The 26,074-nt window shown below is 42.3% G+C and overlaps 1 protein-coding gene across 3 annotated transcripts in view; it reads left to right on the forward strand.

The window, feature by feature from the left end:
• Positions 1–26,074, forward strand: part of usp33 (ubiquitin specific peptidase 33) — an 81,560-nt gene that overhangs the window by 52,776 nt on the left and 2,710 nt on the right. For all 3 annotated transcript variants that reach the window (XM_078560714.1, XM_078560713.1, XM_078560715.1), the window contains 4 exons: positions 6,278–6,447; positions 7,034–7,115; positions 15,973–16,081; positions 23,284–23,386. In XM_078560714.1, the coding sequence (XP_078416840.1) occupies positions 6,278–6,447; positions 7,034–7,115; positions 15,973–16,081; positions 23,284–23,386 (464 nt within the window). The remainder of the gene's footprint in view (positions 1–6,277; positions 6,448–7,033; positions 7,116–15,972; positions 16,082–23,283; positions 23,387–26,074) is intronic.

Below are 26,074 nucleotides of genomic sequence, written 5' to 3' on the forward strand. Positions count from 1 at the left end.
AAGACTGTTGTGGAAGTCAAAAGGTTATGAATTTGCTGCATCAGGTCCAGACAATTCAATTTACAATTGTGATCGGTAGCGCTGCAGAAGGGAGGTAATTGTGAAGTCGACTCACCTAGCAGCAACTCAAATTTTACAATGCAAATTCACTGGAACCTGCCACGTAGCTCTGCAGTAAAAACCGATCCAATTCATATGCAGCTGCTGTGAATCGGGATGCCTTGGGGGGAGTGCATAATTAACGTAATTTTCACAAATATAATCTGTTTATTCCCAACTTCCAAAAGAATTTTTAGTTCGAAGTCAAATCAACACTGTATGTACTGTAGATGGTTATATAAATGGTGCAGTGCAGTAACATTCTTCCTTTTGCTGCAACCTACAAGAATGATGAAAATGATAAATGCCACATTTTAACGCTCCAAGTACTATAAAACTTATGCTGCAGTTCATAATTGCTCAGTCAAACCCCTGAAAACTCTCCCAATTTAACATCTCTTGTTTAAAGTACAAAGCTAACTTAGATTTGAGCACAATACTGGAAGAAAAAGCTGTTACACTTTTTGGGAGCCATTTTTTTTAACCTGTATTTACTACGAATATTTTTGTCTACCTGAAACTACTCTTTTAGGCGATCCTAGCATCAGTGTTTTAACTTGCCAGGATATCTTTAAGTTTGCAGTATCTCCAGGGAACAAAGAGAGCCGCCTTCCATTTTATTCAGCTACTGATTTTATCATTTTCCCTTGCACGATTAGCCGTGTCTTCGGAAGACAGTAGAATAACATTACTAATATCATTACACTTTGATTTGGGCTTCAATTGGAAATTTGTAGTAAATAAACCGGATTAGAACATATTAATAATAACAGTTAAATTGAAAAAAGAGCTTCCAATCAAAAATAGATTTGAACAAATTACACGCAATGTTTGTATTTGAATTGAATTTCTCGCCCTTTGGGCACCAACTTAATAACAACCACTGATTGAATAACAATTGTACTACAGGAGATAAAATCAATTTTCTATGTGGAACAGTGCAGCACAAAGGAGACCATTTGGTCCATTGACTGCGACAATATGGCATGACAAACTTCAAGATTTTGTTTAGTATCTTAACAGAATTGCTTCATTTTTGTAATGGTCATTTCTTGATGTTTGTTCTCTTATTTCATGTAAAAACAAAGTGAACACTTGGCCATGAAATCATACCACAGCAGAATCAATGCTATTTTTGTAGTAACTGGAAATTAGAAGCTCTAGATAAGGCAACTTGGCGGTGGCACAGTTAAGATGAAATATCATGTGGTATGAACTGGTTTCCTGATAAACTTCTGGAAGACTTGATTTAAACTGAATATAATTCTAAAGATCCCACTATTCAAAGAGCTGAGTATTCTCCTCATCTCCTGGCCAACATTCCTCCTTCAACCAGAATTACCAAAAACAGTGAAACCGGTCATCCATTCCCATTGTTGCTTGCAGGATCTTGTGTGCAAAATGGTTGCTGCATCTGTCTATGCAGCAGTCATTACACTTCAAAAGTAATTCATTGTATATTACACATACATTCACTTTTTTCTTTACTATTGTGGTATAATGTTTAAGGACATTAAGTGTCATTAGAACATGTATTAAGATTGCAAAATACCATTTAGCATATCTTTGCTAGAAAGAACTTGTACTGTACTTTTCATGAGTGAGTCCCAAAGTACTTCATAGCCAATGAAATACTTTTGAAGTGTTGTTGCTACTGTAATGTAGGAAGTGCAGCAGCCAATTTGCATGCAGCATGTTCCTTCAAACAGCAATAAGATAATTGACTCAACAATCTCTTTGTGGTACTGATCGAGGAATCCATGTTGGTCATGATATTGGGATAATGCCCCTGCTGCCCTTTGAGTGGTGCCCTGGGATCTTTTACATCTACTTGAGACCTTTCTGGCCACAGGAGAGGTGCCAGAGGACTGGAGGACAGCCAATGTGGTACTATTATTCAAGAAGGGAGGAAGGGACCAAGGAACTACAGGCCAGTCAGTCTTACCTCAGTGGTGGGGAAACTATTGGAAGCAATTCTGAGGGACAGAATTACTCTACACTTGGAGAGGCAGGGATTAATCAAGGACAGTCAGCATGGTTTTGTTAAGGGGAGGTCATGTCTGACCAATTTGATTGAATTTTTCGAAGAGGTGACCAGGTGTGTAGATGAGGGCAATGCATTTGATGTAGTCTACTTGGACTTTAGCAAGGCTTTTGATAACGTCCCGCATTGGAGACTGATAACGAAGGTAAGAGCCCATGGGATCCAAGGCAATTTGGCAAATTGGATCCAGAATTGGCTGAGTGGCAGGAAGCAGAGGGTGATGGTTGAGGGGTGTTATTGTGACTGGATGCCTGTGTCCGTTGGGGTCCCATAGGGATTGGTGTTGGGTCCCTTGCTGTTTGTGGTATATATAAACGATTTAGACTTGAATGTAGGAGGGTTGATCAGTAAGTTTGCGGATAATACGAAAATTAGTGGAGTGGTAAATAGTGAGGAGGATAGCCTTGGATTACAGGAGGATATAGATGGGCTGATCTTTGGCAAATGGAATTTCATCCGGATGAGTGTGAGGTGACGCACTTAGGCAGGATAACCAAGGCACGGGAATACACGATAAATGATAGAACCCTGGGAAGTTCCGAGGATCAGAGGGACCTTGGTGTGCATGTCCACCGGTCCCTTAAGGTAGCGGGACAGGCAGATAAGGTGGTTAAGAAAGCATATGGGATACTCGCCTTTATTAGCTGAGGCATAGAATATAAGAGCAGGGAGGTTATGCTGAAACTGTATAAAACATTGGTTAGGCCACAGCTAGAGTATTGCGTGCAGTCCTGGAATCCGCATTATAGGAAGGATGTGATTGCAATAGAGAGAGTGTAGAAGAGATTTACCTGGATGTTGCCTCGGCTGGAGAGTTTTAGTTATGAGGAGAGATTGGATAGACTGGGGTTATTTTCCCTGGAGCAGAGGAGATTGAGGAGGGACATGATTTGAGGTGTATAAAATTGTGAGGGGCATCGATAGAGTAGACAGGAAGGAACTTTTTCCCTTGGTGGAGGGATCAATAACCAGGGGGCATAGATTTAAGGTAAGGGGCAGGAGGTTTAGAGGGGATGTGAGGAAGAATTTTTTCACCCAGAGAGTGGTGAGAATCTGGAACTCACTGCCTGAAAGGGTGGTAGAGGCAGAAACCCTCATAACATTGAATGAGTATTTGAATGTGCACTTGCGATGCCATGGCATACAAGGCTATGGGCCTAGTGCTGGGAAATGGGATTAGAATGGTAGGTCCTTGTTTGACCGGCACAGACTTGATGGGCTGAAGGGCATTTTTCTGTGCTGTAGACCTCTGACTCTGAGACAGGGCTTCTAATATCTCATCTGTGAGGCAGAACCTCCAACAATGCAACACTACACTGAAGTACTGATTTGCAGTGTTATTTTACATAATGCAGCCCTTAATATTTAACATTGTGGCGACCTTTAACCCAGAAGCAATACAATCAGGAAAATTTGTAATTTCTTTAAAATGCTTGTGGAATCTGTAATTGTTTTTAAAAAAACATTTGGAAAGGACTTTTGAGAGTTTGCATCAATTGTAAAGGGATCAGTTGTAAATTTCTTGGATAAGAAATACTAGCCCATGTGACCAGGCAACCATTGACCTTGAAGCAGTGCCAACAGGAAGGAAGTTAAGAAAGAAACAAAAACAAAAATAAAAATACCTGGAAAAACTCAGCAGGTCTGACAGCATCTGCGGAGAGGAACACAGTTAATGTTTCGAGTCCGTATGAATCTTCAACAGAACTAAGGAAAAATAGAAGAGAAGTGAAATAAAACCTGGTTTAAGGGTAGGGGGGTGTGGGACAGGTAGAGCTGGATAGAGGGCCAGCTATAGGTGGAGACAGCCAAAAGATGTCATAGACAGAAGGACAAAGAGGTGTTGACAGTGGTGATATTAGCTAAGAAATGTGCTAATAGGTGACATTAAGGGTAGAAAGTAAGACGAGCAAGGTACAGATAGCCCTAGTGGGGGTGGGGGGAAGGGATCGAAATAGGCTAAAAGGTAGAGATAAAACAATGGATGGAAATACATTTAAAAATAATGGAAATAGGTGGGAAAAGAAAAATCTATATAAATTATTGGAAAAAAGGGGGATCGGAAAGGGGGTGGGGATGGAGGAGAGAGTTCATGATCTAAAGTTGTTGAACTCAATATTCAGTATTGAGAATATTGAGTTCAACAACTTTAGATCATGAACTCTCTCCTCCATCCCCACCCCCTTTCCGATCCCCCTTTTTTCCAATAATTTATATAGATTTTTCTTTTCCCACCTATTTCCATTATTTTTAAATGTATTTCCATCCATTGTTTTATCTCTACCTTTTAGCCTATTTCGATCCCTTCCCCCCACCCCCACTAGGGCTATCTGTACCTTGCTCGTCTTACTTTCTACCCTTAATGTCACCTATTAGCACATTTCTTAGCTAATATCACCACTGTCAACACCTCTTTGTCCTTTTGTCTATGACATCTTTTGGCTGTCTCCACCTATAGCTGGCCCTCTATCCAGCTCTACCTGTCCCACCACCCCAAACCAGCTTATATTTCACTTCTCTTCTATTTTTCTTTAGTTCTGTTGAAGAGTCATACGGACTCGAAACGTTAACTGTGTTCCTCTCCGCAGATGTCGTCAGACCTGCTGAGTTTTTCCAGGTATTTTTATTTTTGTTTTTGTTTCAGATTTCCAGCATCCGCAGTTTTTTGCTTTTATCTTCAGAAAGAAGCCATGTGGCTGACAGACATAAAGTGCTGCAGACAAAAAGGAAAGCTGCAAGCAGAGGAGCAGGAAAGTGAAGGTGATTAGTGCACGAATGCAGAGACAGAGGAAGCAGATAGTGACAGAAAGAGGACCACAAAGAATTCTTGAGGGGAAGTAGTAAATCACTTTCAGGAAGAGGTCAGTTTTTCTGTTTGGCAGAAAAGGAGACATAAGCCCTTGGAGGTATTGTCCGAGCTGGCTTAAAAAGTCTAAAAACTGGAAAGCTGTGAGAGTAGCTGGGAGACGCTAAAGAGGTGGGTGTTCTCCCAGAAGTGGCCAAACCAGGAACCAGGATGTTATTGGTCAGTTGAAAAAGAACTCTGAAACATCAGGATTGTCATGAACCAGAGAGAGAGAGAGAGAGGATTTGTAGAAGTGTGACTTGCTGATGATGATTGTACCTGTGAAACTTGAAGTGAAAGCTGTTGTTGGATAGGACTCCTGACTTACCCTGCATGAATAAAGAACACCACTTTGTGGGACTGTACCACCTTTGTGCTGGGAGTGATGTGAGTGCTTGTGGTTTGGTAAAACGTATCTTTGTATTGACTATTTAAAGTGAAATTTACCTTTTGCTTTGAAGTATCGTTTGCCTGTTAATTTAAGTTTAATTTGGGTTTGTTCTAATTCGTGTTAAAGTAACAACTACAAAAAGTGGAATCTTGTTGGTAATTTCTTCATTTTGGGGGGCCATTCAGTAAACCCCTACAGCGATCATAAACTATTGATTATTCTTTGCTTCTGAATATAAATTATTCCTACCCTTCAGAAAAGCAGCCTGTAGGAAAGTTGAACTTTTTTTTTACTCGATAGAATGACATTATTACCCCTGATTTGAAAAAAAAATACAGGCTTGGATTAATAGATTTTCCATTTTGCCCAGTTAAAATGTCACTAGGATTTGAGTCTGGTGCCAGCGTTGGAAGCTGGGGCAAAGAGGAGAGGGGAAAGGAAGCCGGGAGAAGAGCATTTTTTATGTAGTGATTTATTGTTTGAAACGCACTACCTGAAAGGTAGATAGAAGCGATGGTAACTTTGAAAATAATAAATTGAAGAAGAAATATTTGTGGGATCGGGTAGTGAAAGAGCAGGGGCATGGGACTAATTGAATAGCTCCTTCCTAAGAGCTGATACAGGCATAATGAACCACTTGGCCTCAATCTGTGCTGTATGATTCTCTGACTTTTGATCGAAATATGATACAAAGATGACTCCTGATGGTGTGCCTCTTGTTATGGAATAATTTGAGCTGACTTTATCGGTTTTTTTTGGGAGTGGATTTGTGCAGATTCCAGCAATATTGCTGATAACACCACAGGAAGAGGATAAAATGATTCTGCAGTGGGGTCAACAGGAAATCAGCTGCTGCAAATTTTCAATGTTGCATTGTCTTGTCGTTTTTATTTGGCAGGAAATGCAGTGAGGAGATGCAGAAGGAAAGACAGAGGGTAACTCATCTGCTGAATGTGATGGAACCTAGTCTGCTTCAGTTCTACATATCACGCCAGTGGCTGAACAAATTCAAGACTTTTGCTGAGCCAGGCCCCATTAGCAACAATGAGTTCCTTTGTGCTCATGGAGGTAAGGTGGTGCTTGAAAGACATTGCAGCCATGCCAACTGTTAGCAACTGGTGTGTTTGGGGAGGGAGGGGTAGGTTAACAGGTCCTAGATTAGATTCCCATTTTATACGGTGCTAACTGAGGTGGCAGTCGGAGATTCTGTTAAAATTAACCTCTGCATTCCTGGGCGAAGTAAAGGGAAAATCCTTATCCAGCAGTGACCTCTTTGAAGAAGACATGAATAGATCTGTTCCTGTTCCTGTTTCTCATTCGAGATTAGATGGGAATGTGGAAATCGAAACACAAGATCATCAGCCATGATCTTATTGAATGGCAGAGCAGGCTTGAGGGCTGAATGGCCTACTCCTGCTCCTATTTCTTATGTTCTTATGTCAGATGTCATTAGGCTTTGTTGTGCAGAGGGTGTCTGTGGAACTTTACCCAGCAAAGAGTCAACATCTTCAAAAGAAGATGAGGGAAGAAAGTCACCATAAAAATAAATTCCTGCTATGACCAGCATTGCATATTTTATATTAAAGAATCATAGAAACAGGGCATTGCAGAGTCAACATATAACATTCTATTCACTGAAACATGTCTGTTGCAGGTGTCCCCCCTCCAAAGGCCAGTTGCATAGATGATCTTGTAGTGATGTTGCCTCAGAATGTGTGGGACTATCTGTACAGCAGGTGAGTAATGTGGCACCTTTTTCCTTCTTCTTCCCTTGGAAGTGACTGTTAGGGTTAATCTTTCCCTGAATAATGTCTCGTGTTCAGTAGTGCCTTTACAGATTTGCAAGGCCACTGCTTTTCACAGTAAACACATAGTTGCGAAAGGAAAACCTAATATCATGACATTCGATCCCTGAAAGAGTTATGCAAGACCATCCAGTAAACACATTCAAAATCACAGAACCACTGAAGTGGAATTTGATATGCTATTCAGTGGGCCATTTGTAAATTGTGTGTAAGGCATTGATTTTCCATTTTCACTGATAAACGCCCAAAATTCTGGTTTTAAACATTCCCTTTTTAAGATGTAAAAGGCTGGGGTGACCTTTATTTGGTGTACTTAAGCTACAAGATAAGTCTGTCATTTCACTTCAGTCAGTATTGCCTTGCTGCCATTACAGTCAAAACATTTTTTGAGAGTTCCCTATAAATTGGTTCAACATTTTATTGATAACTGCCTAGCATTTTTTGGTGTGGCTTTCATTTGGAGACACTGAGTGGGAAGTTCATTGTCCAGATTCCTTTATTATCAGAGTACTATTTTATGGCCTCATGTTTGAATAAGTCGTAGCTTGTTTCAACTTCCCCGCATACTGTGGTGGGACTTTTCTGGCAGCTGATGTGAATCAATGTGTCTTTTGTTTTGAGTTGTGATACCATTCTTCTGGTAAGTCAGTGATCTTGGTATCTTTTGGTTCAAACCATTGCAGGACCCCACCCAAAATGTTTGCATCAATATTATTTTATTAATAAGGGGTCTTGTAGGTTTGTAATAGTCGCACCATTGGGGCAAAATGCACCAATACAATAGTCAAGCTAGTTGCATCCTAAGTTCAAATGTTTACCCTCCCTACACTTGCCACCTCTACCTTTATCTCTTCCTCTTTGGACCCTCCTGAAAACCTACTTCTTGAACCAAATCTCTGGTCACCCATCCTGATATTTCCTTCTCTGAGAGAAACAGAGTTAATGTTTTGTATCAAATATGATTTTCCTTTAGAACAGAAGGAAGGTAGAAAAGTGATGGGTTTTATGCCTTTAATCCTCTCCTCCCTTTTAAAGATCGAAAGGGAGGTTCTGGGATAGGGTTGGGGGCGGGAGAGATTAAATGAAAAAGGTGTCATGGAACACGAGGCAAAAGAGAGTGGTAAAGAAACAAAGCATTTCTCCAGAGTGAGTGTGAGTGGCAGAAGAATAAACAACTCTGTCCAAAAGCAAAAACATGAAAAACAAGCTTAAGACTGGCATGTGACAAAAAAGCAGAATCAAAATGGGGGACAGAGTTCATGGTCTGAAAGAATCCACAAGATTGTAAAGTGCCTAATCGGAAGAAGAGGTGCTGTTCCTCAAGCTTACGTGGAATTTCACTGGAACATTTCAGCAGGCCAAGGACAGAAATGCGAGTGTGAGAGGAAGATGGTGAATTAAAATGGCAAGCAACCGGAGCTCAGGGTCATGCTTGCAGACTGTATCAGTGCTGTTTCCTGCTCTTGCCTGGAACTGGAAAACTTCTTCAACTTTGCTTCCAATTTCCACCCTTCCCTCACGCTTACATCTCCGACACTTCCCCTCCCTTCCTTAACTCCCCTTTTTCCATTTCTGGGAATAGACAGTCTACTAATAATCATTGTAAGCCTACCAACTCCCACAAATATCTCAGCTACACTTCCTCACACCCAACCCCCTTGTAAGAGCTCCATTCCATTCTCCCAATTTTTCCATCTCCATCGCATCTGTTCTGATGTTGCTACCTTCCACGACAGTGCTTCTGATATGCCTTCCTTTTTTCACAATCAAGGATTCTCCTGCACTGTGGTGACAAGGCCTTCAACTGTCTGACCTATTTCCCCCTCTTCTGCTCTCACACTGTCTGCTCCCTCCCAGAACTATGACTGGGTTCACCTTGATCTCACTTCCCACCCCAACTGCCTCCACATTCAGAGGAAAATTCTCCATTATTTCCGACACCTCTAGCGTGATGCCACCACCAAACACATTTTTGCCTGCCTTCCCTATCAGCATTACGAAGGGACTGTTCCCTCTGGCACCCTGGTCTGCTCCTCAATCACCCGCAACACCTCGTCCCTTTCCCATGCAATCGCAGGAGGTGTAATGCCTGCCCTTTTACCTATTCTCTTGCCATCCAAGGCTCCAAACACTCTTTCCAAGTGTAGCAGTGATTTACTTGATTTATTTTCTAACAATTTGGTATTCTGTATTCGCTGCTCGCAATTTAGTCATTTCTATATTGGGGAGAGCAAACGTATATTGGGTGACCGCTTTGTCGAACATCTCCACTCCGTCTGCAAGCATGACTATGAGCTTCCAGTTGTTTGCCATTTTCTCACACTCACATTTCTGTCCTCGGCTTGCTGCAATATTCCAGTGAAGCTCAATGTAAGCTTGAGGAACAGCACCTCATCTTCCAATTCGGTACTTTTACAGTCTTGTGGACCACGAACTTTGTCTCCCATTTTGATTCTGTCTTCTCAGACAAAGCTGTTCACTCTTCTGCCATTCACACTCACTCTGGAGAAATGCTTTGTTTCTTTACCGCTCCCTTTGCCTTGTGTTCCATGACATCTTTGTCATTTAATCTCTCCTGCCCCCAGAACTTCCCTTTTGTTTTTCCTCTTCCTCCTCCCTTTCAAAGGCATAAAACCCATCACGTTTCTATGTTCCTTTGGTTCTGAAGAAGAGTCATACTCAAAACGTTAACTGTCTTTCTCTATCCTCAGATGCTGCCAGACCTGATGAGTATTTGCAGCACTTTCTGTTTTTATTCAGATTTCCAGCACCTGCAGTATTTTGCTTTTATTTCCTTTTTTGACTTGGTGTTAGTTTTTATGAATATACAAACATATGAAATTGGAACAGAAGTAGGCCATTTGGCCCTTTGAGCCTGCTCTGCCATTCAATAAGATCATAGCTGGCCTGTATGTGTTTCGAGTTCTACATTCCCATCTACCCCGATAACCTTAGATTCTTGTTAGGCAAGGGAATCAATCTACCTCTGTCTTTAAAATATTCAGTGACTCCCCACCTCCACTGCCTTCTAAGGCAGTGTTCCAAAGTCGCACAACCCTCAGAAAAAAATTCTCCTCATCTCTGTCCTTTAAGGGTGACCCCTAATTTTAAAACAGTGCTCCCCTAGTTCTGGACTCACCCACAAGAGGAAACATCCTTTCCACATCCACCTTGTCAAGAGCATTCAGGGTCTTATATACTTCAATCAAGCCACCCCTCACTCTTCTGAACTCCAGTAGAAACAAGCCCAGCCTGTCCAACCTTTCCTCTTATGACAACCTGCTCATTCCAACTATCAATCTAGTAAACCTCCTCTGAACTGCCTCCAACACATTTACATCCTTCCTTAAATAAGGAGACCAAAACTGTGCACACAGTTCGAGATGTGGTCTCTCCAATAACCGGAATAACTGATGCGTAACAGCCTTACTTTTATGTTCAGTTCCTCTGGTAATAAAGAATAGCATTCCATTAGCCGCATTGATTACATGCTGTACCTGCATACTAACCTTTCGTGACTCATGCACAAGAACACCTCAATCCCTCTTAATTCTGTGGTCATTTTCCATTTGTTTAATTTTTTTTATTCTTCCTGCTAAAAAGTGAACAACTTTACATTCTCCGACATTATAGTCCATCTGCCGGATTTTGCCCACTCACTCAATCTATCTATATCCGTCTGCAAACTCCTTATGTCTTCTTCACAACATACATGCCGACCTATCTTTGTGTTGTTTGCAAATTTAGCTACCATTCCTTCATTCCCCTCATCTAAGTCATTGATGTAAGTTGTAAAAAGTTGAGTCCCCAGCACAGACCCCTGTGAGACTCCACTCATCACATCTTGCCAATCAGACAAAGACCCATTTATGCATGCTGTCTGTTTTCTGCCAGCCAGCCAATCTTCTATCCAGGCTAATATATCACCCCCTACACCTTGAGCTTTTATTTTCCGCAATAACCTTTGTGATACCTTACCAAATGCTTTCTGGAAATCCAAGTACAGTACAACTACAGGCTCCCCTCTATCCACTGTACATGTTACTCCTTCAGCGAACTCTAATACATTGGTTAAACATGATTTCCCTTTCATAAAACCATACTGACTCTTACCGATTACCTTGAACTTTTCCAAGTGCCCAGCTATAACCTCATTAATGATCGACTCTAACACCTTCTCCACAACAGATGCCAAGCTAACTGGCCTCCTGTTTTCTGCCTCTGTCCCTTCCTGAATAGAGGGGTTATAATTGCTACTTTCCAGTCTGATGAAACCTTTACAGAATCTAGGGAATTTTGGAAAATTAACACCAATGCATTTACTACCTCATCAGCTACCTCTTTTAAGACCCTAAGATGAAGTCCAGCTGGACCTGGAGACTTGTCAGCCCGCAGCTCCATCAGTTTGCTTGGTACCGCTTCCCCAGTGATTGTAATTCCACCAAGTTCCTCTCTCTGCTCCACTTCCTGATTTGCAGCTATCACTGGAATGTTTTTTGTGTCCTCTATAGTGAAGGCAGAAGCAAAATATTTGTTCATTTCATCCGCCGTGTCATTATTATCTATTATTAACTCCTATTCTCACTCTTCAGAGGACCAACACTCACTTTACCTATTCTTTTCCTGTTTAAATACCTGTAGAAACTCTTGCTATCTGTCTTTCCATTTCTAGCTAGCTTCCACTCACACTCTAATTTCTTTCTCCTGATTAACCTTTTAGTCATTCTCTGTTGTTCTTTATATTCTAACAAATCATCTGACCTGCCACTCACCTTGGCACAATTATATGCCTTTTCCTTAAATTTGATGCTTTCTCTAACAACTTCAGTTAACCATGGATGGTGTGCCCTCCCTTTAGAAATTTTCTTTAAAGGAGGAACATATTTATTCTGAGTACTCTGAAATATCCCCTAAAATGTCTGCCACTGCTTCTCTATTGATCTACCCCCTAGCCTAGTATCCCAGTTCACTTCAGCTGGCTCAGCTTTCATGCCCACATAGTTGCCCTTTTTTAAGTTTAAAATACTAGCCTTAGACCCTAGCAAAACTGGAGTCAATGGGAATCAGGGGGAAAACTCCACTGGTTGAAGTCATACCTAGCACAGAGGAAGATGGTTGTGGTTGTTGGAGGCCAGTCATCTCAGCTGCAGGACATCACTGCAGGAGTTCCTCAGGATAAGTGTCCTTGGCTCAACCATTTTACATCCAGTTTGAAAGGGAGAAGAGTGGGTATTTTTTTATTCATTCACAGGATGTGGGTTTCGCTGGCTGGGCCAGCATTTATCGCCCATCCCTAGTTGCCCCTGAGAAGGTGGTGGTGAGCTGCCTTCTTGAACCACTGTGGTCCATGTGGTGCAGATACACCCACAATGCTGTTAGGAAGGGAGTTCCAGGATTTTGACCCAGCGACAGTGCAGGAACGGCGATATATTTCCAAGTCAGGATGGCGAGTGACTTGGAGGGGAACTTCCAGGTGGTGGTGTTCCCATCTATCTGCTGCCCTTGGCCTTCGAGATGGTAGTGGTTGTGGGTTTGGAAGGTGCTGTCTAAGGAGCCCTGTAGTAAATGGTACACACTGCTGCTACTGTGCATCGGTGATGGAGGGAGTGAATGTTTGTGGATGTGGTGCCAATCAAGCTTTGTTATGGACGGTGTCAAGCTTCTTGAGTGTTGTGGGAGCTGCACTCATCCAGGCAAATGGGGAGTATTCCATCACACTCCTGACTTGTGCCTTGTAGATGGTGGACAGGCTTGGGGAGTCAGGAAGTGAGTTGCACATTGCACGATTACTAGTCTCTGATCTGTTCTTGTAGCCACAGTATTTTTCTGGCTAGTCCAGTTCAGTTTCTGGTCAATGGTAATGCCATTGAACGTCAAGGGCCGATGGTTAGATTCTCTCTTGTTGGAGATGGTCATTGCCTGGCATTTGTCTGGCATGAATGTTACTTACCACTTGTCAATCCAAGCCTGGATATTGTCCAGGTATTGCTGCATTTGGACATGGACTGCTTCAGTATCTGAGGAGTTGTGAATGGTGCTGAACATTGTGCAATCATCAGTGAACATCCCCACTTCTGACCTTATGATGGAAGGAAGGTCATTGATGAAGCAACTGTCCCTTTATTGTCATCCCTTTATCACAAGCACCCGATATTTCTTTTTGTATATTTTGCCCTACATTGTGGTTACTGTTAGGGGGCCTGTAGACCAGTCCCACTAGTAACTTCTTTCACCTACTATTCCCTATCTCCGCCCAAACCGATTCCACATCCTGATCTCTCCTCAACCAAGGCCATCTCTAACTATTGCACATATGCCATCCTTGACTAACAGCGCTATCACTCCACCTTTACCTAGCTTCATATTCTTCTTGAAGGTCATATACCCCTCCATATTCAAGACCCAATCCCTGTCGTCTTACAGCCATGTCTCCGTAATGGCTATCAGATCATATTTATTTACTTGTGTGCTCTATCAATTTGTTTACTTTGTTATGGATGCTACATGCATTCAGATAGAGTCTTTAGTCTTTTTATCTTTGTGACATCTAGTCTTGATTCTTTGTGCATTCTTAGGTTTTTTCCCCTTTGTCCCTTCCTGCCATTCCCTGACACTCTTTTCCCATATTACTATTTACCTCTCTTACCTTGTCTCTACTCTTTAATATACCACATCTTTCCACGTTTGATCCCTTGCTCCCACTATTTATTTTAAAACCCTCTCTACTTCCCTAGTTATGTGGTTTGCAAGAGCACTGGCCCCAGCCTAGTTCAGGTGTAGACTGTCCCAATGGTACAGTCCCCACTTTCCTCAGTACTGGTGCCAGTGCCCCACAAACTGGAACCCACTTCTCTCACCAGTCTTTGAGCCACATGTTCATCTCTCTAATTTTAAGTGCCCTATGCCAATTTGCACATGGCTCAGGTAGTAATCCAGAGATTATAACCTTTGAGGTTCCGCTTTTCAATTTAGTGCCTAGCTCCTCATACTCTCTACACAAAACCTCTTTCCTAGTTCTACCTATGTCATTGGTGCCTACATGGACCACGATAACTGGATCCTCCTCCTCCCACTGCAAGTTCCTCCCCAGCCCTTAGCAGATGCCCTGAACCCTGGCACTGGGCAGGCAACACAGCTGTCTGGATTCTTGCTCTTTGCTGCAGAGAACACTGTCAATCCCTCTCACTATACTGTCCTTTACTACCACTACGTTCCTTTTTGCTCCCCCGACTTGAATGGCTTCAATTACCATGGTGTCGCGGTCAGTTTGCTCATCCACCCTGCAGCCCCACTCTCATCCAAACAAGCTGAGAGAACCTCAAACCTATGGGACAATTGCAAAGGCTCTCATTCCTGCGCTCCTGCCTCTGGGTCCTCTTACCTGCATCACTCACAGTCACAGCCACACCCTCCAGTCCCTGACTACTGACCAAATCAGAAGACCCGATCCTAAGTGATGTGACTGCCTCCTGATACAAAGCATCGAGGTAACTTACCCCCTCCCTGATGTGTTGCAGAGCCTGCAGCTCAGTGACTCGTTGCTGAAGTTCCTCAAGCCACAAACACTTACTGCAGACATGTTTGCCCTAGATCACAATGTTATCCAGGAGCTCCCACATGCTGCAGCCCTGACACATCACCTGTCCCGCCATCCTTTAATGTGTTTTAAATAATTACTTAATTATATTAATCGCTTATTTATGTTGCTTTTTTATATATTTTATTAACTTTACCACCAATTTTTATACTATTTTAAACCTCAGGGATAGAATTGAACTTACCCAGTTACCAGATACTTACCAAAAGGTTCGCTCCTTTCCCTGTAGTAGAGCAAGAACCAATTCCTACAGGGTGAGAAAAGTAGAAAAAGGAAACAAATACCTCCTTCCCCCTACTTCACCAAAGCCCCCCACCCACCAAATAAATCTTCACTCGGTTAACTCAGCTGCACTCCATTTCTCAGATTAGGCTGTTGTGAAGCACCTGGGGACATTTTTCCTATGTTAAATATGCTGCATATTGATTGATTGTTGCACTTGTGCTTGATTGGCCTTTTTCTACAAAAACACACTAGCAAGTTATAAAAAGCAGAGAATGGTGCAGAAAAGGTGTCTGGAATCTCCTTGAAAATAAACTATGACAGTTCAGAGAGGAGCACCAGGTAAGTTAATGGAAGATAAGTTTAGAACTGATTTCAGATGACCATCATGTGGAATGGACATCTGTGTGGAGTAGTGAAGTTAAAAACCTTGGCTCCATTTAAGAAGCAGTTGGATGTTTTGTTTGCTGGAGGGGGATGGTAACTCTGGACGGTTATCAGTTTTGTTTGATTATTTTTTAGTTAATCCAGCTGCCTTGCCTCTAATCTGTGGACCTCCCTCCCTGAACCTTTTCATGCCTCTACCTGTCTTTCCTCCTTTAACTTGCTCCTTAAAACCTATCTGTTTGACCAGCCTTTTGGTCACCTTCCACTTTGGCTTGGTGTTAGATTTTAATGCCACTGTATAACACCCAGCACACTTCTTCAATCAACATCATTAAAACAGATTGTCTTACTTATGTCTTTGCTGTTTGTGGGACCTTCCTGTGCGCAAATTAACTGCCACATTTCCCTAGATTACAACAGTGACTGCCCTTCGAAAGCAGTTCATTGACTATAAAAAGCTTTGGGATGCTCTGAGGTCAGGAAAGGTTCAATATCAATACAAGTTATTTCTTCATTCTTGACTTGGCACGCAGCAGTGCAAGTTTTACAGAAACCAGAATTTCAGCTCTGTTCTCCTGTCAGGTATGGAGGTGGACCAGCTGTCAATCATCTCTACACCTGCCAAACCTGCCAGATCGAGATTGAAAAGATTGAAAAGAGAAGGAAGATGGAACTGGAAATGTTCATACGGGTAAGAAAACAAATTGTTAAAAATCTTGACGTTTTGCTTTGTGTTTCAACATGGACTGAAATGTGCCCGACCCAAAATTGAAATCTGTAGAATTTACAGGAGGTATATTCGGGGAATTTGTGTTTTAGTCGATTATCTGGTTGCACTAAAAACTCATTCTGCCATTTTAATTGAACAAAATTGGAATAAAGTCAGTAAGGTCTTACCTGATAGTTTGATCACTTGGGCTTTCGCAGAATGGAGAATTAAGAGAATTGTTAATACAAGATATTGGGACTAAGAGTCAATTTTTCTTTGTGTAGAGAGAAGTTGTCCACTGCAAAAAAAAAAAGAAAGTAGCATTGGGATATCATGGCACATCTGTTATTATCCACAAACACTGATTTCAACATTTTCAAACAGGAGTGATAAAACATCAGGTTTTATCAATTTACTCTGAAAACCTAAAATAGAATCATTCCTGCACAGTGGCAGGCCATTCAACCCATTGACTGTGCTGGCTCCTTGAAATTCATCCAGTTAGTCCCACTCTCTTGTTCTTCCCATAGCCTTGCGAAATTTTCCACTGCTTTTGCCAGTCATTTTAAATCTGTAACCTTCCTATCAGTGGAAAACATTTCTTATTTAATCCATCAAAGCCATGCATGATTTTGAACACCTCTCCCCTTAACCTGAGGGCAACAATCTCAGTTTGTCTAGTCTCTCCATGTAACTGTCCCTCTTCAGTGAAGCTGCTGGAAATACACATTAAACCCATCTACATGTTGAAAGAGGTGGGGGGGGAAAAGCTGGTTTCAGGTATAGACTTTTTTTTTAAAACGCTCCATTGAAGATATCATGAGGCCTTGACCCAACACTCATAATTTTTCATAGTTTCTGAGCATGGCATGATTGACAATTAATTTGCCGCAGAATTAATAATAAAACATTTTCATAAAATTATGTAACGGTTACAGCAACAAAGGAAGCCATTCAGCCCACTGTCCATGCTAGCTCTCTGCAAGAACAAGTCAGTGAGCCCCGCTCCCTTGCCCTTTCCCTGTAGCCCGGAGTTTTTTTCTTCAAGTGCTTATCCAATTCTCTTGTACCTGGATTGCATGCCTTAACCTCTAGCCTCTTTATTGAGTGGATAAGCCTCACCCTGTCAAACTATACTAATCAAACTAAAGCAACAAATTGGATTTATAGCCAGAAGCAAATTTACACAAAATATGCCAACAGATAAACAAGTATACTAGAACTAAAATTGCAGTGTTTCGATTGGGACAACTGCAAGTGATGGTCTAAAGGCTCAGCCACCATAGATAACTGGAAAGCCCAATGCTGTGTTATACCTTGACTTACAAAACACTTCAACTTAAATTCTTCTTTCATGGGCTGAGCACGTCGCTGGCTAGGCCAGCATTAGTTGCTCATCCCTGATTGCCCTTGGGGTGTTGGTGGTGAACTGCCTTCTTGAACCTCTGGTTGAGGTACACCTGATGTTAGGAGGGGGAGTTCCAGAATTTTAATCCACAACAATGAAGGAATGGTGATATATTTCCAAATCAGGATGTTGCCCAAAAGCCTACTACTGGAACTTAAGAGGAGAAATTAAAAGCACAGCCTCGCTTTGGTCTCCTTACCTAAGGAAGCATATACTCCCCATGGAGTGCAACAGAGTCACAAGACTGATTCCTGGGATAGCGAGATTGTCCTAATTTTTCGAAGAGGTGAGCAGGTGTATAGATGAGGGCAATGCATTTGACGTAGTCTACATGGACTTCAGTAAGGCTTTTGATAAAGTCCTGCATGGGAGACTGATAAAGAAGGTAAGAGCCCAAGGGATCCGAGGCAATTTGGCAAATTGGACCCAGAATTGGCTAAGTGGCAGGAAGCAGAGGGTGATAGTCAAGGGGTGCTTTTGTGACTGGATGCCTGTGTCCAGTGGGGTTCCACAGGGATCGGTGTTGGGTCCCTTGCTGTTTGTGGTATATATAAACGATTTAGACTTGAATGTGGGAGGGTTGATCAGTAAGTTCGCGGATGACACGAAAATTGGTGGGGTGGTAAATAGTGAGGAGGATAGCCATAGATTGCAGAAGGATATAGACGGGCTGGTCAGATGGGCTGATCAGTGGCAAATGGAATTTAATTCGGATAAGTGTGAGGTGATGCGCTTGGGCAGGACAAACAAGGCACAGGAATACACGATGAATGGTAGGACCCTGGGAAGTACCGAGGATCAGAGGGACCTTGGTGTGCATGTCCACCGGTCCCTTAAGGTAGCGGGACAGATAGATAAGGTGGTTAAAAAGCCATATGGGATACTTGCCTTTATTAGCTGAGGCATAGAATATAAGAGCAGGGAGGTTATGCTGGAACTGTATAAAACGCTGGTTAGACCACAGCTAGAGTATTATGTGCAGTTCTGGAATCTGCATTATAGGAAGGATGTGATTGCACTCGAGAGAGTGCAGAGGAGATTACCAGGATGTTGCCTGCGCTGGAGAGTTTTAGTTATGAGGAGAGATTGGATAGACTGGGGTTATTTTCCCTGGAGCAGAAGAGATTGAGGAGGGACATGATTGAAATGTATAAAATTGAGGGCCATCGATAGAGTAGACAGAAAGGAACCTTTCCCCTTGGTGGAGGGATCAATAACCAGGGGGCATAGATTTAAGGTAAGGGGCAGGAGGTTCAGAGGGGATGTGAAGAATGTTTTCACCCAGAGGGTGGTGGGAATCTGGAACTCTGCCTGAAAGGGTGGTAGAGGCAGAAACCCTCATAACATTGAGGAAGTATTTGGATGTGCATTTGCGATGCTATGGCATACAAGGCTATGGGCCTAGTGCTGGAAAATGGGATTAAAATAAGTTAGGTACTTGTTTGACCGGTGTAGACCCGATGGGCCGAAGGGCCCTTTTTCTGTGCTGTAGACCTCTATGACTAGGAAAGATTGAGGAGACTGGGGCCCTGATTCTCTAGAGTTTAAAAGAATGAGAGGTGATCTCATTGAAGCATTCAAAGTTCATACATGCCTTGACAGGGTAAATGCAGGAAGGATGGTTCCCCAGCTTGGGGGGGCGTCTAGAACCAGGGGACACAGTGTCAGAATAAGGGGCAGGTCACTTAGGACTGAAATGAGGATGAATTTCTTCACTCAGTGGATGGTGAGTCTTTGGAATTCTCTACCCCAGAGGGCTGTGGAGGCTCAATCATTGAATATGTTCATGACCGAGGCAGATAGATTTCGAGATAGTAAAGATATCAAGGGATATGGGGATAGTGCAGGAAATGGAGATCAGCCATGATCTCGTTGAATGGCGGAGCAGACTCGAGGAACCGAATGACCTTCTGCTTCTATGTTCCTATGAATGGGTAATAAAAATGGCTGAAAATTGTGGTGGGACAATGTGCCTCAGCCTTGGAACTCATATGGCTTCTAATATGCATGAATAGCCTTGAATTATGCATGAATAGCCTTGAATTCAGCAATTCAGTCCAAATGTGTAGAAATATCGAATAGTGCTGACTGACCTGTATGTCTCAAGCGCTTAGCTTTTATTTCAAATTTCTGACTGCTGCAATTTTCGTTCCCTCCTCACTTGGAAAGTCCCAACCACATTACCATTTGTACTGAGTGTCTGAAATTAATTGGCTTCTGTTTCGTTGGGTTTCATGAGCATACTTCATTGCCTTGCACATTTCAACATACATGGCTAATGGTTCATATTAAACTTAGCACAAAGAAAAAAATAAACTCCTTAATTTCGGTAAAATTGCTCTGTCCTGTCATGTCATTCATTTGTACTGGGAGCAATAAAAGGCAAGAATATCACTTGCGTTCATATTTCAGACGCTTGTTTTAAACAAGTTTTCACTCCCCCTTGTGAACTAGCTATTAATAGCATGTCTGCTCCCAACAGTATTTTGACCCATTTTTGACCCATTCCTTAATTATTAACTACAGGAAATCTGAAACTAGCTGTGTGCAGTATCAAGGGTAATCTTTTAGCAGAGTAGCCCATCTGCAAGTATGAACTTGCACAAATCATTAAGATGTTCTTTGGAGCTCTCTGTCATAAAATAGGCTCAAATAACTTGTAGGTTAAATAAATCACTTTAAACGGTTATTCTATTATTGAAAGTGAAAGACTGGTATTTGAGTTAATATTTCTAAATTTTTTTAAATTCTCATTGAAATGCTCTAGTGAATTTCCTCAATAATCTGGCATAGTTAATTTCTTTTCATTTGTTCATGGGATGTGGGTGTCACTGGCTAGACCAGTATTTATTGCCCATTCCCAATTGCCCTTGGGAAGGTGGTGATGAGCTGCTGCCTTAAACTGCTGCAGTCTATGAATCCCATGAATAAATATAAAAAGCTTATCAGCCCAAGGCTGAATATTGTCCAGTCTTGCTGCATACGGACACGGACTGCTTCGGTATAGAGTTTCTGTACAGAGCAGAAGATTCTGCCTTTGATTTCTAGTAACTGACCGCACTGTAGTGTAACTTAGCTTCTATTTAACTGTGCAGGCTATTCTCGTGGAGCTAGTTAGCAGTGATGCATGGCACTCCTCATGTGAAAGAATCCATGGTTCTATCAAAATTCAAGGGGATAGGTCTTTAGTCATGGAAAAATCAACCCCTGATGCCGTAGAGAGTCAAACAGTAATCCAAGACGGGGATTTGCATAAGATGGCAGGGTCCTTGAAATCGCTCTGGGGTTGTCATAGGGAGCTAGTGGAGGTTGTATGAGGATGAAATCATTGAATGTAGAAATCACAGAGGTTTTGAAATTCATTGCCACAAAGGCATGTAACTGACTTTCCTATTAAATTTGAATGCAGGTTAAATATTTTTGATTTTGCTGAAAAGAGAGACATGTTGCTGAAGCTTTTTGTCTTACACTCATCGGTGCAATGGCAGGAATGCCAAATTTCAAACTATCTCAACAATTTATATTACAGGAGAAAAGGGATGCTGGTTGGTTGGCAAGTCAATTCTGATTGCCTTCTCCATGGCAATGCCTCAGCCAGTGGGGAACTATAGGCTCCCAGTGATTCTGGGTAATTCAAAAAAGGCGCAAGGCTTGACATATTCCTTTTGTTTACAGAGAAAGGGTCCCTGTGTATCAATGTATGTCTCTTCTAGCAAGCATAAATGGGCCACGTTAAGAGTTTGCTTGATTATCTTAAGTTGGCTGTTAGTGTAGCTATTAGCACACTCAGGATTGGGCAGCACTTTCTCCATGGCAACGCCTCAGGCACTCAGAGTTGACTTGCCAACCAATCAGCACCCCTTTTATCCCAGAGTATAAATTGTTGTGATTGTTTGAAATTTGGCATTCATGCATTTGTCCTGATGGGTGCAAGATGAAAAGCTGAAGTTCTGGACTACCAAGCGACTTTATTTTTTGATTTACCCCATTTTATAATTACTTATTCAATAATAACTTTCTATCCTCCTTGAGTTCCACTCCCTCCTGTCCAGCAAACTAATTTCAACGTCCTTATTTTTAATTTTGTCTGCTGTTCTCACCACCATTGTATCTGAGCAACACTCTCCAGCTTTGCATCCTTCCATGCACCCTGCACTCTGATCTGTCACTTCACTCGAACGCACTCTCGACTTTTATTGCCACTACACCCCTCAACTCAGTTGAAATCCCTCCTTTTGCTTCGCCACGTTCTTCTGTCCCCTTCATTCAAAACACTTGACTTTTCACTTACCTGCACAACATTTTCTCCCCAGTTTACTGCGCTATGTAAACCTTTCCTATCTTGTTACCCCGTCTGAAACATCTCCATTTCACAAAAGCAATTCAGACATGCTAGTGTAAGATAGAGTGTGGCAATTTACATGTAAGTACATGCATGTGCGTAGACATCTTCCATCCTTACCAGATCTGGCCTACATGTGACTCCAGACCCACAGCAGTGTCATTGACTCTTAACTGCCCACTGCAATGGTCTAGAAAGCAACTCGGTTCGTGGGCAATTAGAGATGGGTAACAAATGCTGGCCTTGCCAGTGACACCCATGTCCCATGAAAGAATTTTAAAAAGACAGCTGTGCCTCAGTGGGTACCACTCTAGCCTCTGCGTCAGAGGCTGTTGGTTCACTTATTACTCAAGAGACCTGCGTGTATACTCTAGGTTGACACACCAGTGCAGCATTGAGAGAACGAATATCACTGTCCATGAGACATTAAATCATCTGCACTCTCAGGCGGATGTAAAAGAGCCTCTGGTATTATTTAGGAGAAGCAGAGATGTTCTCCCTGGTGATTTGGCCAATAATTATTCCTCTTCAAGCATCACTCAAGACCAATTGCAGCACAACATTTGTTATCCAGCAGGCTCTGGGAATGGGTGGTACTGGTTAATCAAAAAGGACTACCAGTGCCTCTACTGGAAGCTTGGCCTAGCCATGCCAAGATGACCTAACAGCTCTCAGAAATGCTGAAAACCAAGTGGTTTTCATAATGAAACTGAAACTCGTTATAAACTTACAGAAAGTGGGTGGATTTTGTATCTGACGCACAGTTACCTTTATCTGTAGGTTAGAGCCATGGTGACTGGTTGTTACCGCTAAACCAACAATTTTATTTCGGTTAGATATAAAGTTAGCAGCAATCTGACTGAACCCGTTTTAAGCATCTCTCATTCCAACACTGGAAGTTGTTGGCCCTGGGTCCGGTTCTCCCGCGCACAACCCGGTCTGCCTCCCGATTCCTCTCCTGCCCGCTGCTGAGATCCTGCTGTGCCCTCAGCAACCGCTCTTTGGAATTCTCAAACATCTTTTCTGGCTCCTAACACTGCCCAAATGCAGAGCTGGGCCACTTGAGTTGCGGTGAATGTGTGACGTGAGAACCGCTGCGCAGGTGTAGGGCAGGTACTACCTCTTTTTTTTTAAGCCCAGCCTTGAAATTCTGGTTAATAGAGCATTCCAGTTGGCACAGTGCCAGATGATGCAGAGTTTACTGTATTTGGTCAGATAGCATTGCTGTTTGTGGGAGCTTGGTGTGTGCAAATTGGCTGCAGCATTTCCGACATTACAACAATGCCAACACTTTCTTTCATCCTTTTTTTAAAAAATTAATATTCAGCGTGTACATGAGTGTTTTTACATTAACTGTTTTCTGCAACCCTTTGGCAAGTTTGTGAAGTGTGGCAAATAAAATATTTGAAACTTTGTTTTTTTTTTAAAATATAGTTAAACAAAGCTTTCCAGGAAGAAGAATCGCCAACTGTTATCTACTGTATTAGCATGCAGTGGTTTAGAGAATGGGAAGGATTTGTCAAGGGCAAGGAACACGGTATGTAAACCACAATGTCACAAACATTTAACATGTTCTACTGCATTGGTTATTTTGGAGGTTGTATTAATTTGTGATCTGGAGATGCTTTTTTTTACTGTTTGCTTTCCTAGCAGGTGAATGCTTTGAGGGTAACTTGGCGTAAGAGTAAATGGGCCAGAACTTCTGAGTAGTGGCCCTACTATACTCCTTTTCACTTTCCTTATTCGGGAGCTGCACGTTTCACACCCAACCTTCCAACTTGAACTGGTTGAGGAAAGCGCAGTGGAGCCGGCTCCTGAGGCCAGTGCCACAGAGTCTGGAGAAAGAAAGCCACATCTTGTTATTACAGCGCCAGCTGTCAGGTGGTGGGACAGTAGGATGGGTCAGGTGGTCAGTCGGGGGTGGGGTAGGATGGGTCGGGTGGTCAGTCGTAGGTGGGGTAGGATGGGTCGGGTGGTCAGTCGGGGGTGGGATAGGGTGGGTCGGGTGGTCAGTCGGGGGTGGGATGGGATGGGTCGGGTGGTCAGTCGGGGATGGGATGGGTCGGGTGGTCAGTCGGGGGTGGGATGGGATGGGTCGGGTGGTCAGTCGGGGGTGGGATAGGATTGGGGGGGCGGGATAGGACGGGTCGGGTGGTCAGTCGGGGGTGGGACAGGATGGGTTGTGGAGGGGGTGTCGGGTGGTTGGTCAGGGGAAGGTAGGATGGGGCGGGTGGAGGAGGGAGAGTAGCTGGGGGGAGGGTGAGGTCAGTACTATAGTTACCCAGGAGTTAGAAGTGGTTTTAATTCTTTTAACCTTTCCTGGATAACTATTTGGTTAAGAGAGTCAGAACCATCTGAAGTCGCCGATTTTAATCGAAGTATCGGATAGCTCCAGGGTAATTGCCCATCGGAAGTTTGAACTTCCCAGGTAATTCCTATGCAGTCCTTGGACCTTGGAGGGTGGGCGATACCAGCACATCACCTGGGCTACCTCCCGTATCTGACCCCACCCACCCACTGGGAATCAGGAGTTATAGGCCATGAATTCAGGAGCAGGAAATGAGAACTTGACTCATCCAGTCAGCGTTCTCATGCAGCTCACGTTTTAGCATCCATTTTAGATGTGTTCGACCTATCCAGAACGTAAAGCCTGCTATTTGGCTTAGATTTCACACTTCTACATCTGGTGCATGTCTGACAGGGTGGTCACGTATTGAAGATTTAGTCCAAACATCTTACAAAGTATTCACGGTGTAAAAATAGACTGTTCGGCCTAACAGGCCTATACCAGTGTTTTATGCTCCCCCTCTCTCCATTTAACCCCATCATCATATCCTTCTATTCCTTTCTCCCTCATGTTTATCTACCTTCCCTTTAAATAGAAACATAGCATAAATTTTTCTATGTTCTATTTGCCTCAACCACCCCTTGTGGGAGTGGGTTTCACATTTTCACCACTGTGAATGAAGAGGTTTTTCCTGAATTCCCTGTTGGATTTATTAATGACTACCTTACATTTATAGCCTCTAGTTCTGGTCTCACCTACAAGTGAAAATATCTTCTCTCCATCTATCCTATCAAGCTCTTTCATAAGTCCTCTTATCAGGTCACCCCTCAGTCTTAAATCTTCTGGAGGAAAGAGCACCAGTCTGTTCAAACTTTCCTGATGGGTATAGCCTCTCAGTTCTAGTATCATTCTAGTAAATCTCTTTTGCACCTTCTGTAAAGCTTCTACATCCCTTTTATGATATTGAGACCAGACTATATTCTGCCCAAGGTCCATTTCCCTCCAGTTCATACCGAATTGGATTAATGAGGGATCTCGTTCAAAGGCTGTAATGCAGAGCAATACAAGTTACAAAAGAGTAATTGAATTAATAGCGGTTGGAAGTTGAGAAGCCTGTATTCTAGATGCCCCCAGGTTTTAGAAATTTTCTTTGGAATATTTCACTTTTAATCTGTGTTTACATTCTGACTGGGTTGGAACCCAGACTCGCTGGAGCTCCTGTACTCCAACATGTTCGTTCTCAGAAGCTCAAAACTGTGCCACTTCTTGCATCTGTCACCCTTATCTAGTGTAAACTTCAGCTTTTCAAAAATAAAGCTTGATATCAACTTTACTCCACCTTCTGCTTTATCCCGTTTCTCTCTATTTTCAACCTGCTCTGCAGACTTTGGTCCACAATTTATTATGAAGTATTTGCTGGCAGTATTTCTGCCTCATTAATTTATTAGCACAAGCAAGTTGCTTGTTATCCTGAGATTAGTGTCCGGATTTCTCAATTTAGTCTTTGCAGCTCTTCTACTAGAAAATATTTTTTAAAGAATGTACAGAACATACATTTTAAAATATTGCCATATTAAATTATGATACCATGGAAACCAAATGTAAAATAAACCTGTTTAATGTTATAAAGCAGTTAATTATGATGTGTTATAAACCAGGTGTAGATTTCCAAACCTGGTGAGTGTTGTAACTATATGATCAATTTTGACTTTTTTTAAGTATTCGGGTTTTAGGATTTTGCTTAATTATGACAGAACTTGTCTTGAGGAGCAGTTGAACATAATGCTGATGGAGTGTAATACTGCTGACCTTTTATATGTCTATTTTTTTTCAAAAATTGCCTATCTTCACTTCAATAAGATGCTTTTCAACGAAAATAATGCAAAATATGTTGTTTACATTATGTATTTGTAGTGATATCTGACCTGCTTTGTGCCA

The sequence above is a fragment of the Cetorhinus maximus genome, chromosome 17 (genome assembly GCF_964194155.1).
Source record: "Cetorhinus maximus chromosome 17, sCetMax3.hap1.1, whole genome shotgun sequence".
Taxonomy (NCBI): Eukaryota; Metazoa; Chordata; class Chondrichthyes; order Lamniformes; family Cetorhinidae; genus Cetorhinus; species Cetorhinus maximus.